The sequence below is a fragment of the Oryzias latipes genome, chromosome 4, assembly GCF_002234675.1.
Source record: "Oryzias latipes chromosome 4, ASM223467v1".
In the NCBI taxonomy this organism is placed as follows: Eukaryota; Metazoa; Chordata; class Actinopteri; order Beloniformes; family Adrianichthyidae; genus Oryzias; species Oryzias latipes.
In genome coordinates, this window is record NC_019862.2 from 11,282,849 (window position 1) to 11,301,833 (window position 18,985).

Here is an 18,985-nt window from a genome sequence, read left to right on the forward strand (position 1 = left end):
TAAATGTTTTTGAAAAATGCTACGTTTTGAGGACAGTTTCTCATCAAACTGTCTCATGAACAATTTTTTTTTTAAAGTCTGACCCCTTTTTGTCATTTAATTTGAAACTGAAAATATTAAATTAAGTGAAACACTTGGATTTTATAATTTTGTAGCTCAATAAACATTAACGATGATTATTTTCTGTCCTTTTTGGTCCGTGAAGTTGCTGTTTCAAAAGGTTGATGTAACAGATGTGCTTTATTGTTTTTATGCTACTTTGCTTTTTTTGTTACTATTTCAATGCCTAAAAAAATACATTTAATTTAAAAGGCCATTGATTGTCGTCTCTACTATCTCGTTTTATCTAAAGTTTCAGTATTTTAAGCAGAAATAAATTGCATTTGGCCCCTTAGAGATCTTCTTTCTGATTGTATCAGCGACATTATTTGTAATAGATTTATTTATTTCTTTTCGTGGTTTTGCTTCTTCTGCACGCAGTAGATGCTCTATGAGGGTTTTAAAGCAGGCCTTGAACCGCATGGAGAACTGAAGTGGCAGCCGTTTTAAACACTCAAAAACTCAAACACATTCCTCTGCTGCATAAACTAGAACTAGCACGACATGTTACATGCACAGGCTCAGACAGGTGTTGTGGTTACTTGTGTGAAAATCAAATTTCTCTCAAAACAATTAAACTGGACGAAACATGGGAAGCTTTGTGCCTTCCTGTCCACCTAATTTTATATTTGAAGCAAAAACTCTGCTAAAGGATCATAAGTTAGTTTGAAAAGAACGGAGAATTTGTACTTAGGGTTATAAGAGAAATACAAAAATGTTTTAAGCCTGTTAATTTAGATTTGAAAAACTCATAAGATCCAGAGGAAAAATCTTTCAATCATGGCTTTCCTTAGGATATAAAATATTTGACCTGGATTAGTCTGACTCGGCAGTGCAGGCATTCGTGGTCTTTCACTGCCAAAAAACACTTGCACCTTAAATGAAACATTCCTAATTCAATCCATGTTGATTTAAACTCAGAATTAAATCCAATTGGGAGTCAGACCTGAATACATTTGGGAAATCAGTGGCTTTGCATGTTTCAAAACAAGCCGGCGAGTTTTTGAGCTGTTGATCTGATTGATAGAATGAATGTGTTATGTTTTTTTTTTATTTTTATTTTAATTTTTTTTTTCCATTTTATGTGTTGGAGTGCAGAGGTGCAGTGAAGGCAGTTTTGGTGCTGCTTCCTATCCTGGGTCTGACCTGGCTGTGTGGCGTGTTGGTACCTCTCTCTATCGTCATGGCCTATATCTTCATCCTCCTCAATTCCCTTCAGGTACAAACACACACCAACAGTCACATGCAGTCCAAATGCACTTTTTTTTTTTACAGAAGAATTCAACAAAACAACAGAAATGGATGTCCTAAGCAGGTGTACTTTGATATTCAACAACGCGGTTTCACTTTACCCTACTTCATCAAGCTCATTGATCTATGAGGTTAATATCTTTTAAAGACATTCATTCAATTTATTTATTTTTGGTTTGTGTTGGGTGTTTAAATCCCAAAATACATGAATCCTTAAAATAAACAGATAATTGTGAAGGCAGTGTTTTATAAGGAAATGTAGAACCTTTAAAAGCTGGAAGAAATAAGATGCTGGGAAATGTATCTACCCTTTTTTTTTAACATAAAAGCATCTCTAAGCTGACAAGATAAACAGCAGTTAATAGCATTATCTTAGTATTGTAATTGATTTATATTTACAAAGTTTTGCCACTCAGCCATCTGTTTAAATTTTTTGGGGAGGAATAAACATTAAATCTGTAATAAACTTTAAATAAAGGTAACCCTTAAATATATTTTTTGTCTGTCAATGAGAAATAAAAAGGTTTTTCATTATACTTCTACAAGTCTACCCTTCACGTGCTACAAAGAAAAAAAATAAACTGTGAAGGTTTTTCACATGTCTGTGACAAGGCTGATGCAGAAATGGATAAGTTTAGCTAATAAAGTGCTTCATTTAAATAAAAACAAAATAGTTTTTTTTCTTGTTTTGTGTGCACTTCTTGCAACAATTTTTGGTACACAAAAACTGATTTTTTTCATCCTATTTTCAAAGAAGTTCCTCTTAAAATGACCTGTATCTGCAGTGCATTTTACTTTCCGCTCCTGGAAAGGGTTTGGTCGACATCATGTAGTTTTCTCACTGCAGCAAGCAGCCTCATGTTGCTCCCCCTTTCCCAGCATCTGTAGATCTGTTTCTGCGGAGTTGAATTCATCTAATCATCTCTATCTTTAATTGAGCTGTATATTTAACTGGAAAATCAATGGAGGTCTTTGCTGCACTTTGATTATGAAGTCAAACCCCTCTGTTGCCTTTAATAGTTTCTGTTTTTTTCTTCATATCTAATTATATATTTTTTCACACCAGCAGTAATTAACATGAGGGGTTTACTGGGTTGTTGGTGTATACCAGCATTGATTCACTTGTTAATATGTACTATTGATTTTTGCTTTGTTTCATTTACTTTTTTGTTTGCTTTAGGCCTGCACAACAAATCGCTAATTTATCATTATCGAGATATCATGCTGTGCAACACGGATATCACAAAAGACAGCGAAAATTGCAATAAATGGTTACCTTAAATGTGCTAAAACAATCTTATGGCAGCTTGAAGTATTTAACGAATCAAACAAATCCATTTATGCATTTAACCAATCAGATGGACGCAAATCGGATGGAGCTCTTTTATGTTAGATGTTAGCCTCCTACGTAGACGAGGGTCATTTGGAGTACAATTTAGGAGATGTTGACTCTTATTTAAATAAAACTATTGTAATGAAATGGAAATTATGTTTTTGGTTGTTTTGCTATTAGTTCATGTATCGCAAGTTATATCATCATCAGAATATTGATCACTGATATCGCATATTGCAAGTTTTCCTCATTTATTTGTTCAGTATGTTGTTTGTCAGGTCTTTCCAGTACCTGCTACACAGTTGCATTAATGTAGTTTTTCTTCTTTTGCCTCCTTAAAATGAGCTTTCCTTATGAAACCGTAACACAGGATCCTAAAACAGCTATAATCAACCCTAAACCTAAATACAGCATACAGATGTGTAAATTATTAATATGGATACATATGATTTAAATATTGATTTAGCAGAGGATCCCTCATTCATTTAGTTGGTTGGGTTTTAAAGTGAGTTGAAAGGCTTCCTTAACCTTGTAATAAAAGTTTTTGGTACTCATATTTCTATAGGTAGGTGAGACTTGGACCTAACAGTTTGCTCAAATGGAAAAAAAGCAAATTAAGCTGAAGGTTAAATTCTCAATAAATCTCTAGACAATTGTTGAACAGTGGCAGAGTTAGACTGCCTTTAACTGTAGTTGCAACATCCAAAGTTTTTGTCCAAAATGCTGGAAACTTCATAAAGATGTGATCAGCTGCTAACCAATTCTTTAAAAATAACCCAACCTCTTTAAAGGTTATTTTATAAATGTATTTCATAACTTAAAAAATTAGACAGGTGTTCCATTCTGTTAATGTTTACATTTTGATTGTTTTTCTTTTATCATCTTATTGAAAGGCAACAAAAGAGGTTTCAGGTTTTAGTTATCAAAACTATACAGTATTTTCTACAGACATTCATAGAATCACTGTGCAAATGCACAAATTGTTCTGCTCATGCTCTGATTTGCCCATTATTATCGCTAAAAACAAGACATTTTTGACACACTAATAACTGGGTGTAATTTTTTTTACTTTCTTCTTGTAGCTGAATCATAAAGCTGATATCCTGCAGCCTCCACTTCATTTACATTTTTTTGTTTCTAACCAAATGAACTCAATACTTGGCTTGCACAGAAGAGTGATAGTTGCCGTTACAAGAAGTGAAACCAAACCACAGAAACGCAGCATCTTCTAAACACTGAATTGGTTTGGATTGTTATATGTTGATATAGTACTGTAACTCTAAGCTTTCCTGGCTGTAGGGATTGTTTAGCTTTTGAAGTTGGGTTTTGTGAAGTGCACATGACAAGTTATTTACTCAGCAATAGTGGAGACAGTGCTCCGTATGCTCTTTGAAAAATTGTTGAGGGATTGGCATGGAGTAAATTGAATAAGAAAAAGAAAATTTGACACCCCGATAAACATTTCAATGCAGGGAAATGCTCGTCTCTATACTTTCATACCAAGACAGTTTTGGAATATCATTTAGGTGCATTATTAGAATCCTCTTTTAATGAAGCCTATTTTATAATAATCACCTATAGGGCCAGTTTTTGCAGTTTAAACTTTGAAAGCTGTTTAAAATGTTAAAGGTTTGCTTTTCTGTATAGTTCCTATTTGTTGTAGCTGTTTTTTTTCTTGACATGTTCACACCTTTTCTGAGATTTCCCACTTGGAGCATGTTGTTTGACACACGCACAAGACAAGCCTAACTAAAGAAAAGAAAACAAACAAAAACAACTAAAGCAGTACAGACTACAAACAACCAATCAGAACTTAACTCACTTTCCATCATATTTCTATTTGTGTTACAATAGGTCATCATTCTCATTTAGTTTTGTTGTTGTCTGTGATTAAAAGAGGAGATAAAAGAGCGTAACCACACTCGTAAAGATACTATATGCAGTAGGAATGATAGATGTAAAAAATAGGTGGACAAGATATAAAATATGTAAATCAATAAGTTAATAAGAAGTTTTTAGGATCTGTTTTTTCCCACTTTGAGATGTTGTATTTTCAGTGGGGCTCACTAAAGTAACAAAGCTTAAGCGGCAACCTTTTACTGTGGAATCAATAAAACAGATAATGTTGACAAGCCTTTTTCATAGCCCTCCCGACGCCCTCCTCTTCTACCGCTTGTATCCTGACAACTATGAAGTATCTTTGATGCTGCTGCTGTTACTCTCAAAGCCTCATCAGACATTTATGGGGAAATATGCAGCAAACTTGGCACAAAAGTGCCTTTGCCACTTTGACCTTCAGAGATTTTAAACTTTTTTAGAGGTGGTGAATAATGCTCTATTTGCTGCCAAAAACCATACTTGTGTCAATATTATTCTGCTTTATTTTAAAATTGTTTTTTTTTAAGTTAAAGTCTATTGACTATTTTAAAAGTGTTCTCAGTTGTCTTTTAATTATGATTATGAAGTTTTTAGGCAAAATCAAAAAACCTGTATAATCATCTATGACAGTTTCTGTAGAGCGGCAGTGGTTCATTAGAAATTTGCTTCTGAGTTGTAAGCAAGGCCTGTTGGGGTGGATTAAGCCTTCCTCCATTTCCCATCATCCCTTTGTTTACATGCTCTCCCGCTAGCTTACAGCCCCTCACAACTCCAACCTAGCATTACTAGGGCAACAAAAATGGCTAGCAATATTGGAGCTATCCAGCTGCACAGTGCTGAGCCACATGCTAGCTCAGATGAGGAATACAAAGATGTACATGGATCTATTTGACTGCAAGCGGATGCATCAGAATAGAGCGGAGTAGGAAACCTGTACTCCGCCGACTGAAGCACCTACGTCATTGGTACAAGCTTTTTCCAACGGTATCTTTTAATCTGCTCCTTATTCACAACAATTTGAATAAAGGAATATTTAGAAATACAATGTTAAGCTTAATTTATTGTATGTATGTCCTCCCTCCCTTGATTAAAACAACAAAACCATGATTTTCCTTGGAGTGGGTCTTTAAAGGAGTAATTTAAATGTTTGTTTTTCTTTTTTTTATCCTATAAAGTAAAAAAAAAATGAAATGGACTGAATAAACATATTAGCACTGTTCATAAACTCTGAATCAACTTTGTGTTGAATCAAACTTTATGCTCTGAGCCAGGAATGAAAATCTTTACCATAAATACAGACATGCCTCATCTGCTTCCATATAAGCTCGAGATAAATAGCATGGAGAAGGAAGTAAAGTGTGCAGGTGAGGGAGATGGAAAAAAGCGAATGATCGCTCTTTGGGCTGGACTATAAATTCCTCCACCCTCTGTCATCCAATCTCTTGGCAATGTCATTCAAACCCCCACACTATCTATTACCTGAGGATAATAGGCTTCTGGCCATGCAGTGTCCATCTTATTATTAGCCCATAACTTTAAGCAATCAATAACTATGAGGTGCACAGACAAGTTGGGGACGAAGAGAAAGGAGGAGAGGGACAAAGCAAAAGAGAGGTGAAGGAAGTTGGAAAGAAAATGTTAGGGTAATGACCGTCCTCTGCCAGTCGTTTATAGCACATAAACCCCCGTTAGTTGTTTCAGTGAGTTTGCAGCCAAAGTGATTCTCAGGAATGTGCCCATTTTTTTCTTCAGTTTAGTCATTTTGCTTCCTGTGGAGGGCAGCCCTGTGCCTTGTCCACAAAAGGCTAACATGTAAAGACAAAGCACTGATTGAATTTTTGTTTCATTCACATCTTGTTAAGAATTATTATTTTTGTATTGCTCTGTGACCTCAGCAACATAGTTCTTCAATATTATTATTTTTTGTAATCTCCCAGATCATTATAAATTTTTTACAAAGTAAAAAGAAAGCTTAACACTGGAACAAAATTACAGAAACAAAATACAGCATTGATCCCTGAAGAGCACAGATATTCAATTAATTATCTATGCTTAGAAACCAAATTTTGCATTGCAAAATGGAATGAAAAAAAAAAGATGTCAAGAAAGAAAAAAAGTCGTAACAAATTTTTAATTCAGAGAAAGCAATGTATTATTAGAATAAACAAATGTCATTAAAACAAAATATTAAGAACTGTACAGTTGAGTTTTAAACATTTAAATACTTATCTATTCATACTGCATTGAGCTGAAGGGTGACTGCAGATGAAAAGTAGTTTGTAGATTAGTCTGCTGAAAACAGATTTTTAGAAAATAAACAACAAAAATCTGAATACTTTAGGTGTAAATTAAAAAAAAATCCTATATGTATGAAATGAAAAATGAGACATTCACTGAATGCAATTAACACCAATTTAAAGAGAAAATCAAAATTAACAGAAAATGCATTAGAAACAAAAGAATAAATTAAAACAGTTAAGTAATATAGTTTAAATGATTCTAAGTGTTTTATGTGAAGATTATTTAAATTGAAATTAATGCACCTTCCGCCAACAAACACACAAACACACACCTCAACTGTCCACATCGGACTGTATCCAAGATATAGATATGATTAATAGAATCTTGCTCTGCCTATTGATTTTTGCCATATGGGAGATTTGTTGTGTGAGTAAGCAACACTTTTACTGCTTCTAAAGTGATTGTCCGACAAGAGTTTTTTTTCCCTCCTTCCTTCCCTTCCACAGAGCTTTGCTGTATTGCTACACTCAGTGTTTTCAGCTCCAGTGTTGCTTAATGTGCAAAGTCTTTATTGTCACTTCTGGTGTCTCTATAGCAGTTGTACCACAATAGTCTTTATTCTGATATGTGTTAACGGTGTTCTACTTCTGCTTACTATTACTGAGCTTTGGAGTTCAGCATATTTTATTTAATGAGTGTCATTGTTGGATTTTTTTTAGGGAAAAATTATATAAATAAATAAAAGACTATTTCTTCAGTTTTGGACAAAACTAACAAAATTAACCACTAAAGGTTTTTGAAGACATGAAAAAAAAAAAAAAATTATACAACTAAATGATGACATTTCTACGTCTTGAAATTTGAAGAGTAAATATAGAAAAACATAGTTTTGTTTGTAAAAGAAAAAAAATTGGAAAAAAGTGAAAGTCTTTTTTTTCCACATTTGACAAAAGTCTTGCACTTACTCTGAGGAAAAATAAACAATTATTTCTTTCTTATAAAGCATAACTAGATAAAATGCAAAAAGATATAAAAAAACCCACATTAAATCAAATTAAAAAAAGACATGGGTTTCTATTTTGAACTAATGAGATAGGATTTTTCGTCAGATAATTCAAATAGTATTTATTTAGATGGAAATCTGTATCTACCAGTAACTGTAGTGTGAACACTCATGCTGCACACAAAAGCATACACACGCACACATGGCAAAGCTCTCACTGGTCAGATCATAGAGGGAAATGTTTTTCATCTTGGCGTGTTTGAGCAAACAGGAACCATATTCCCTTGACGATATCCTTATTCATTTTCAGCTGTAGCTCAGATCACACGCAAACTGAAACAGCAGACATCTCTCTAAGTGGGGTGGAAGTTTCTGGTTGTAGCAGAACCATGGGCAGGTTTGGTAATTATGGTTATGTAAAGCGTATACTTTAGCTACTTGGTGACAATCAAATACTTGCCATAATGTTTTGAGCTGTTTTAAATAAATTCATATGAAAAAAAGAAAGGCATTTCCCTGAGTCTGAGAATCAGAATATAAAGAAAATGAAACCATAACATCAGCATTTTCCAAAAAATATTTCAGTTTTGCAAAGATAACTGAAATAATTCACTCATACATGAAAAACAGCCCAATTAAAGGAAACGTTTCTGAATATTAACTTTACCAGTTTGTCTTCTGTTTTTTGCAATAATGATGAAGCATTTTTGATGCGTTTAGCTTATTCCTAAGTTCTTACTTGCTTAATGTTCAGTTGTGGTACATGTGTCATGAATGAGTTTGGATATTTACCAGGACATCTTGTTATTTCTCTCCATGCATGACATCAATTCCATAAAGTAAGTTTTTGATAAAGTTATCTGTTGGACAGAAGACCTCACTTGTAGCGTGAACTTGAGGATTGTTACTGAGGTCTTGTGAATTTTCGACCTCATGAGTTCTGATCCAGAGTGATCTTGAGCACACATGTAAGACCATGCCGCTCTCCCTGTAGACTGATGGACTTCAGGTTGTTGCCAAGTGATTTGTGTTGGGCACCAGTGTCACATTCTCTTGCTTTCTTTGGCATTAAGCCATTGCTAGAAAACCTAATTTCCTCTCCATTATGTTAATAAAAAACACGCCATACTTCATTAGTTGTTAGTTAACAGTACAAACATGCACATTTTTAGAACATATATAAAATATTTCAAAACATACAAAAAACTGGTCAGATCATTTGGATTTATTTATATAACCATGTTTTAATGTGTTGAGAATTAGGTGGTGGGGGTTTAAAAAAACAAACATATTCTATAATTGTTTGCACTCCCACTGACTGAGAAAAAATAACTTTCCCTTTGAAAAAAGTCCACTGTTTGAGTTGCATCCTCAATTAGCAAGCACAGAATAAAATATTATTCTAACAAATACCAAGGTCAGCAATGACTCCCAACGTTTTTCTCTGAAATGGCACTTGTAATGAGGACGTAGCATCTTCAAGTAGTTTATTTATAGTTTGTTTTGTCTTAACATGTACTTGTTCTCCTTGTAATTTTTTATATTATATTTTCTTCTATAAATAAAACATTAAGATACAGCTGTGTTGAACATTGCATGCTTCTGTAAAGGCTGTCTCATGCTCAGAGGCGAAACGCTGAATGCTAGCATCACTGTTGTGCACATGCATTCCTTGTAAATGTATGCATTGAAGTACCCTTGAACTTCAATGAAAATGAGTCTGAAAAAGAGCTTGTAAAAGAAACCAACCTTTCTTTTCTTAAAGTGTAAATATTAGGTCTACAAGAGGAAGCACATGCCAGAATCACAGGTTAAGGAACTAAGGAAGTTCAAATAAAGAGGGACTGTTTTTGGTTGAGAATGAATCGCTGTTGGGAGATCACTTTTATAAAATTGGTCTGGGAAAATAAAGCCATGGGGAAAAAAGGGCTTTCTGTGAAAAGAGGCAAGAGAATTCCTGTCATTTCTTTTGCTGCCACCCCAAAGACCCTTCCTTGTGTTGAACCTTCTTGCCTTTATTTGTCTTAGAATTACCTGTCAGCTCAATTTCGCAATAGACTATCATTAGAAAGCAAACTGACCTGACCAACGACACTTAAGAGTAGGTGTGTTTTCCATTATTTGTATACTCACGGCACATCTAAGTGTGTATGTTCATCAAAGTTTTGTCGCCAATTACAACACAGAGGTGTGTGTTTTGTGTGTGTTCATGTCAGCAGGCGTGTTATCACATCAACTGCCTCCTAATTTATGACTTCATTCTTCTACATCCCCTCCTTCTCCAACTACGCCAGTACCAGGACTGACAACTGCAATTAGCCATGTTGAAACAATGACCATTCTATTTATAAATTCGCCCCCTTTGGTTTTTGTATTCGCTGAGAGCCCTTGGCATGCGTTCACACACACACACACACCAACCTTAAAACTCAAACCACTGTATCAATAACAGTTGGGGGTGACAAGGTTAGGGATGGTCCTGGTTTTTCTTACCTTGCCTTGCTGCAGCAGATCTGTAGATTTGCTCAGCTTTGATGTGGGTTATTAGTGAGAACTGGGTCAGGAAAGGGCAAGAGGGCAAAAAGCTGTTGTGCCTCTTTAGTGCCTTGGTGGTAAAGAATTCAGGGACGTCACTGAGTGTTTAATAAACTGTCAAATATTAGCTCAAATTTACATGTCAGGGATATCTCCACAAACTTTAAAATGTATCAACTATGGTAACAAAAAGTTGGCAATCTTGATAAGGTACCCAGTTTTTGAGTGTTTATTAAAATCAGTTCATTCAACAAAATGCTTGTTCTTTAGTTTAGGTCCTGTAAAATATGGATTCATTTATTACCTTCCCGGTGAGTCCTTAAGAGACTATTTTAGCTTATTGTAAATCCCATGTACGATTATGTTTGATTTATGGGCTGTGTGTCGAGGTTTGTAGGAAGCACCACAGCTATCTTTGTGTTTTACTACCATTACAGTACAGCGTTGTGTGAAAGTAAACAAAGCGGTAGCTATGGGGGTCAGAGAACAACAGCCCTGGCAGGAGGACACTGATTGGGATGTTGACCGTCTCCTCTAGCCTCTTGCCCTTCCTGTTGTAGCCCTTGTCTGGCCCTCTAGAGATACCGCAGATCATTTCCTATGCATGTCGACACACACTTTTCCCTCTGAGTGCAGGCTGATTCCTATTAATACTTATCTTGTGGGGCTTGAGGGGGTGTTTGTGTTGGAATGGAACCTCGGAGAAGGTGGCTGAAGTATTTACACACACCCTACCTGAAAGCCTGGTCTGACAGTTTGCGCCAGGCCTGGACTTCTTTTTACACTGAGCAGATGTGGTCTTTCCTTTGTTTTTCTAAGTAATTATCCTTCATTAAGTGAAAGCATGTGCCAATCAAACAGTTTGGAGAGCAAGAACAGAGCTTTGGCCAGGGCAGAGGGAGACGAAGGGAAAGGCTGGGAGACCTGCAGTCTGATCTCCACTTTTTTAAAAGCAGAGTGTCATTTCATAGTCACTACTAAATTAAAGGTGGGTATTTACAGTGTTGGAAAACGTACAGCACTGGTATTAAGTTTAATGTTTCTTATTGTGATTTTCAAATTTAATGAAAAATGTAATAGAATCAAATAAAAATGCAAATAGTAACCTTAGAATTATGTTGTTTTCCTTTTAAAGCATAATTACAAAGTTTATTAAATTTGATTTTTAAATTAAAAAAACGTACAAATAAATACTTAATGGTTTTATAAAAAAGCTTGTTGTAAAACAAAACCCAATTTTAATAATGCTTTGCATTATTTTGCTTTTCTGGGGAGCCTGAGTCTGAAAAGATAAACTAGAAGAAGTTTTGATTCTAATCTGAGTATCTTTACAGATTTGATGAGGTGAACATGTCTAAGAGGCCACCCATCAGCCTGCATTCTTTAAATCCCATATAATAACATTAAGTGCAAATGAACTATTTTATTAAATTCTATTGCAATGGGATACAGTATGTTTTGCTGCTTCACAAAAAAGCAAAATACCGTACATCTAAATCTATATTTCCCCAAAATGACTGTGCATTTCGTGTTTAAAGACCAGAAATAAAATGAAGAAAAAGAAAAAAAACTTTTGTAGACCTTAAGTCTGGGTTCACATGAAATGATACATATTGTTCACTATTAAATGCTCACTGTGTAATTCCAAATTACAACGGTTTATGGCCAAATTTAGCCAATCACAACAAAGAAATCAATCAGACAGTTTTTGGAAAGTGCTGGGGACTGCATATTATTGATTTTTATGATGGGAATTTGTGGGCTGGTGGAAATTTAAATGTGAGTCGCATTCGGCCCATGGGCCAGACTTTGGACATGCCAGTTCTAGATCAACCCTAAAAATCCCAGTTGGTCTGAAGGACAGAATACTGCAATGATATAACCTGTATGACCAAACATTTTCAGACAATGATTTCCTTTAAATTTTTATTTTCTATTGATCCTGATTACTTTGCACTCCTGGTGAGATTATCAGTGTTGGTTTCCTGCTTTTCTGACAGCATCATCTTGCAGTCTACAAACCTAGTTTCACATGAATTCCTTGGTTGAGAAGAATATGTAACTAAACAAAATTAGTCAGTAACTGTAAGAAGATTTTGTCAGTGTACTATTTTGCTATGAGCCATTCACAGCCTTTACTCAGATATTTCTTCATCCCCTGATGTTTTAAATGATAGTTTTTCATATATAGTTTAGTATCTGAGAAAAGAAAAAAATCCCATTAAAGTTTTAAGATTTCTCTGTCAAATTCTTCAGGGAAAACTGGTAGAGGTTGAGCTAAAAAAAAGTTAAAATCCTGCATTTTTATGAAGTATTAGAAGTATGTTGAAGAAAAAGGGAGATACAAGTAAAAAAACGAAGATATATAAGGTCTTCATGTCAATGAACTACCATTCGTTCTCACTTTAAAGTCCTGCGAACCGTAGTGATGTGTGATTGCATGAGACAGTTACCGAGTCTGCCTGTTTATCATGATGGATACACCTTGCCACCAAGTGGTGCTGCAGCACACACACACTCACACACACTCACACACACCCACACACACACACCTACACTCACACACACACGCACACACACCCACTTACAGTCAGACACAGAGATGCGATTATGCGGTTATGCAGGGAAACACAGGCCATGCTTTCTCATTTTTGTCGTTTTCACATGCTCATACAGAATTGGTTTCTTTTCTCTGACTAATTGTAAAATGTATTTTTAAAAACAGTTAGCCTTTTTACAACAGCTTTGATCTATTAGCTTTTATAGTAACTGTTTTGAAAATGAAAATACCTTTTTATATATTCTGATTTAGTGGCTATAACTATGGCAAAATTGTCTTTTTTACTTTTTTATCGTCTTTTTTAAAAAGTCCATCTTGTTTTTTTCCCCGTCATTTGTATTTGTTTTCTCTTATTTCTTTAAATAAATTTAGACACAGCTTTATCAAAAAACTTGGGCTAGAAAACAAATGTTTCGATATCTTTTTTAAAACTTACTTGTACCGTTTTTCAGGTTCTGTTTTCTATAATTCTCATTTATTATGCGTAGATGAAAAATACAGTCTGCAACAGCTTTTAAATATGCTGAACAAAAGCAAAGTAGTCATTTTCTTGCAGGTGAAAAGCATATAATTATCATAATTACCTTTGTTATTTTTTTAATACAAAATAATCAGCGTATGATTTCATAGAATATATTTTACTGTTTTTGTTTTGCCACTAAAATGTTCGGGTTCTGAAAAAAAAACACCTAATCATATAGCAGAATTTCCTTTTGTGAGGCAGATTTAAAAATTTTAATAAAAAAAAATGTTGTAAGAGGATACTGTTTAAAGTCTTAACCTTAAGCTGAGACAAAAAAAATGCAATGGTCATGATTGTTTTTATTCCTCCTTACTTAAATCAATTAAACAATAATAGAACTATATATTTAACTATGTAAATATTTCATGGATGACGCATTTCTTTATTATAATTTTAGTCCCATGAATACATCAATTCCATCACTTTAACTAAAGATAAGCACTATTGTGTTTTTTTTTTTATTTTATTTTCTATTTTTGTATCAGTTTAGGCAGCATCATTTTTCTTTCAGCAGTATTAAATTAACAACATATTGCTTTGAGCACATTGCATGAATATGTGGTGCAAATTCCCTTTTCCCCAATAATTTTTGTGTTTGAAAAAGTCAGGGAAACAGAGATATGCATCCCACAGCTGCTTTTTTTTCAGGATTTATTACCTTTTTGCATATTTGACTGTTTTTTAGAGAGGAGTTATACTATTAGAAAGCACAGGGAAGACTGAAATTGGAATCATATTCAATATGACAACCGAGTGGCCCACAAAAGCCAGTCGCATACCATAATATTTTTAATCAAATAGTTCTGTGGTGTAGCGGCATGCTTTCCTTCACTAGTTCAAAGAGTCCGACGATGACCCATGTGTTAAAAGTTTGTAACGGTTTTACTAGATGTTTTTCTTGGCGGCAATGACACACAACCCCGCTTGTCTTGTATAAAAGCTGTTTTTTTTTTTTTACAGTACACCCTCTCTTCTTCTTGCGTTCTACACCACTTTTTAGTTACACTGCCACATGTGTGATAAAGTTTATATTTATAGTTTTAAACTTTGCTCTCACAACAAGGTGATTGTGAAAATGCCTTAGAATAAAGTAAAAAAATGTTTTAGTATATAATTAGAGGTGCAACACATTTATTATTATTTCTGGTTTGTTTAAACTTGAGGGCAAGTATTATTATTTAGCAGCTCATCAGTTTTATTTTTCCATCTGATATGAAATCAATACGACACACTGATATAATAGGTGAGCAGCGATAAATGTGTTGTCATTTGTCATACACTGGTAATAAAGATATGTCACAGTTGATTGTAGCCCATTTTCCACCCTCTCTGCTTGTCTTTCCTCTTTTACACAGTCTCTTTTACCCTATTTGTCTGTCTGCCTGTCGTGAACCACTCTTTTCTTCCTTTTGCTGCAGTAGCAATAGAAAAGAAAACGATTCGAACATGATCAGCCTTCCCAAACTCGATTAGGACTGTAGTAAGGGACTGTGAGGATCTAAGTGCCAAAATAAGATTAATTAATTGATGTGGGACTTTGTGGTCTGTGCAGAGGAAATACTTAATTTTTGCCTTTGATCAATGTACACACATCTAAATATTTTTTTCTTTCTTTCTTTGCTTGGTTCTGATCTTTCATGAAAACAAAACAAAGACTAATGCCTAATTAATACATTTATTTATGGTTATTTAGAAAAACTTGTTCTTTCTTGGCTGAAAAAAAATTTGAGGGTTAATAAAAAAAGCACCATTATATTTCAAAAATATAGACAACACTTGCACATTTGTGTACATGTCCTGTAGTATCTTTTCTGGCTTGCGTGTCACCTTTGCGCAGTTTCAGGTTGCTTTCGCAGTGATTTTGTGAGTGAGTGAGTGTGTGTGTGTGTGTGTGTGTGTGTCTGGTCTGTCTCTCTGCAGTGTACATGTTTGTGTGTTGGCTATACCACCCCAGTTTGTTGCTGCTGGGCTGTGTGTACCCAAGTTGCACCGATAGTAGCGAGCAACATCTGTTTCGGGCTTGTTGTTCCTCTTGGCTGCTTTTCAATTGGAATTCTTCAAGCAGGGCCAAAAGCTGTCACCTCTGCCAGGCTCTGTTAGCGATCACCGCCGGCCCCTATATTAAGTAGGTGGTTCAGGGCTAAGCTAATAACTCTCCCTCCTCTCCTGAGCCATCACACACCAGTACTGGTGTTGCTCCTGGCCTTAGTGTGTGCCTGTATGTGTATCCTCTCAGTTTTCTTGTGTAGCTATATACCCCAATGAGGCCCGGCTGGCTTGGGGGTCCCCGACTCATTTTGACAACCCAAGTGACTGAGAGCGCGTATGAGAGAGAAACCGAATCCTGCTGTCTCATCTAGAAGAAAAACGGATCTGCTTTTCTTAATAATTTGTGATGGGATAAAAAGAGGAAGACAACTTTGACCACAGTTGCTTTCTCACACAAGATCTGGATCCATTAGAATACAATTGCAAGCAGATATAAACAGCTTAACACAGGAAAAACTTCTGGACACAGATGAACTGAAGCTAATAGCCTCTTTTTAGTTGTGGCCTCAACCTGTGTGGTATTCATCAAAGATGACACTTACTGTAATATGTCATTACAGTGTGATTTCTAGCTATGCTGTAAATAATGTCTACGACCTCCGATGATTTTGGCAAAACAAAACTTAGAAATTCAATTATTAAAAGACTAATTATTAAGTTTATGGCAAACTATAACTAAAAAACATCTTGGTTCCAGCAAGATTACTCCAAAGATCGATTAAAAAAAAGAAGTAACTTTTGGAAAATTTGAATGCAACTTGTTACTCAATGCAGTAGTGGCTCTGTTAAACAAAGAAAAATTGAGCAAAGTAGTTTGTGGCCAAACGTTTGAATAACCTTTACTGTGTGGGCATCCTTTAAAGAAGTTGATTGAGTTGCAACAGCAGAGAGCTTGTCTGTGTTGCACGTGTTCTGAAGTTCACGTCATGGCAGCAGCAAAGAAAAGACCAAACGGCAGAGAAATCATAGCTTCCGGGTGGAAAAAAAAAATCTCTTTGTAGAATAAAATCAATAATGAATGTTTAAAGTAAATTTGAATTGAAATGTAATCAATATGAGGTTCAGAATGAGCACTGGCCTTTTGTCACAACCTACTGCAATTTAGCATCTTTTTTATATGTTATGAATTTATGAGTAAATATATCAAATTTTGGTTACGTATGGATGGTGAGGCAATGAATTAAGAAACACTGCCTAGTATGTCGTCTTTGTAAACTTCACTGGATAACGGAAATTAATTCCAGTCCTGCTTCATACCAATAGGTGGCTAACTGTGTGCACTGATAATAAATACATCAATCACTCACATAAATAGACATCTCAAGTTTGTAGATGTTGATGGTCTCCAGATTTTCAAACCTGCTGGAATGCACCAAGTTCTTCTATGTTTGGTTATTTTACTTTTTCACTCGGAACATCTTACAGCCTTTCATCCTCCCCAGCTAGAACTAGACTGGTTGTTGATATTGGGAGGTGTTTACCTCTTCAAACCAACAGAGTGGCAGGCTGCCCTCGCACTCGCACGTCTATCTGCCCTTGTGTTATCCTGCCAGCTGGAGCAGTAACACAGGGCTGGATTTGAACTGAGAACCTGCAACGGATCAACTCTCCGTTTCACAGCTTTGACAGACACTTTGATTTGACAGGCCGTGAGCAGTTAAAGTGAAAGTTATGTATACATTTTAATTAAACTGTTTATGTGTGGAGGGGTCAGAGACATTAGCAAGTCCCAGTGCACAAGTGTGAATTTCTCTCTTTCCCCCCAACCCCAGCATCGCAGCATTTTAACCTCTTCTGTCTCTCATTTCCTTAATAACTGCCAGATGTGAGAACAGAATGTTGTCCTTTATAGTTTTCCAAGTGGGGATGCAGATCACTTATTTGTGAAAATTGTCTGTGTGTGTGTTTGAATTTAGGTTGGATATTTGACATCTTGTTTGTGATTCTGCGTGACACCAAAGCGTGAAGAATTTTCAAAAGATGTGGAGGCTGTGAGCCCAGTGGATAAATGAAAAAACTCTTTATCTGAGAAATACATGAAAAAGAAATATGTAAATATTGATCATTCTTCACACAGTTACAATAATACTTGAAAACTGTCAAATCCTTAAAATACGGTTACAGGTGTTTAGACTAACACTGAAATCTATCCGAGGCGAGAACTTTTTTATTCATGTCACATATTTTTATTCTACCAATAATTGTATTTTCAGTAGTCATATCATATGCATTTAATTTACAAAATGTCCCTTTACATTATTTTTTAAATATGACACCACTCTCAAGCTATGTATACACCAGGCATGTGATGTGCTTTTAGCAAAGGGTGTTCACCCTTTAATGTTATTACTCAATTCTTGCACGTGTTTGCCACCAACGAGGGGGGGGCTTTGTATGAAATGTCAAATTGGTGCAAATGTTGCTTCAGGCTTTTCCTTTCACAGCTCTATTCCAAGATATTAAAGACTTGGTGTCATAAAACTCGGTTGGGCAGAAATCGCAATTATTAAGCTCCCCACCATGTTCAATTTTGAAACAGGTTTCCCTTCTGAAAGTTACTTGTAAAAGGGATGTCATGTGTCCCTCCCAAATCTGAGTCCCTAATTGGTCAAAGTTCCTGGTTTGACTTTCAATGTCTGAAAACAGTCATAGAAACTTGCGTAGTGATGCGTGAATGCACATTTTGAACACAGAAGCCAGACACCCGCATTCATGTGCGTTTACATAGACTTTTTATTGAAAGGGGTTTCTTGAAGGTGAGTTGCCAGGGGCGATGTGGACCTAGCTTCAGACTAAGACAGACTTTCTACTTAAAATATATTGTTTTGGATAATTTATTTCCAACATCTAAATGACAAAAGTGAAGATAAAAGAAAAATTTATGACATTAAGGCTTAGACAACAGAAAAACTAAATATAATAATTATTATTATTTTTAAAGGGTCTATATACCATGCAAAATCAATTTGTGTTTGATCAATTTTCAAGTGCAGTATAGTATAAATGAAAATAAACCCCAAAGCTGTATTTTGATCTGTTCATGCATTTCTGAGTTCTCCTCTAAAAACCTGCGCTCTTAGTACCGGCCCCTCCCTATGAAGTCCTATACTTTTCATAATTAAATAAATAAATATTTAATTAAATAAATAAATATGACCTCATGCAAATACACAATCAACCAATACATCTCTCATAAATATATAAAAAAGATCACGAAATTGTGAAAAACCTGCAGACTGATTTTAAATTACCGGTAGCCATTGTATCATATAATATATTTCATTTTGCTTTAAAAACATGTTCATTATTTTTAAATAGCATTTTTAAATATTCATTTTAATCATGTGGAATATTATTATAATTCTACGTCTTTTTTCAGAACCTTGGATTTCAAAGTCAATATTTTCCAAAGTAGCTTTGTTTTTATTTCATGTTGCTGTTTTTCACAATGGCGTATTTATTTCATGAAGAGCTTTTTCAGCAGACTGAGTCTGTCTGTCAATCAAACTGACC

General features: G+C 35.1%; 1 protein-coding gene across 2 annotated transcripts in view; it reads left to right on the forward strand.

Moving 5' to 3' along the window:
• Window positions 1–18,985, forward strand: part of LOC101155181 (adhesion G-protein coupled receptor D1-like) — an 89,150-nt gene that overhangs the window by 15,520 nt on the left and 54,645 nt on the right. For both annotated transcript variants that reach the window (XM_023954202.1, XM_023954203.1), the window contains exon 18: window positions 1,198–1,318. In XM_023954202.1, coding sequence (XP_023809970.1) covers window positions 1,198–1,318 — 121 coding nt within the window. The remainder of the gene's footprint in view (window positions 1–1,197; window positions 1,319–18,985) is intronic.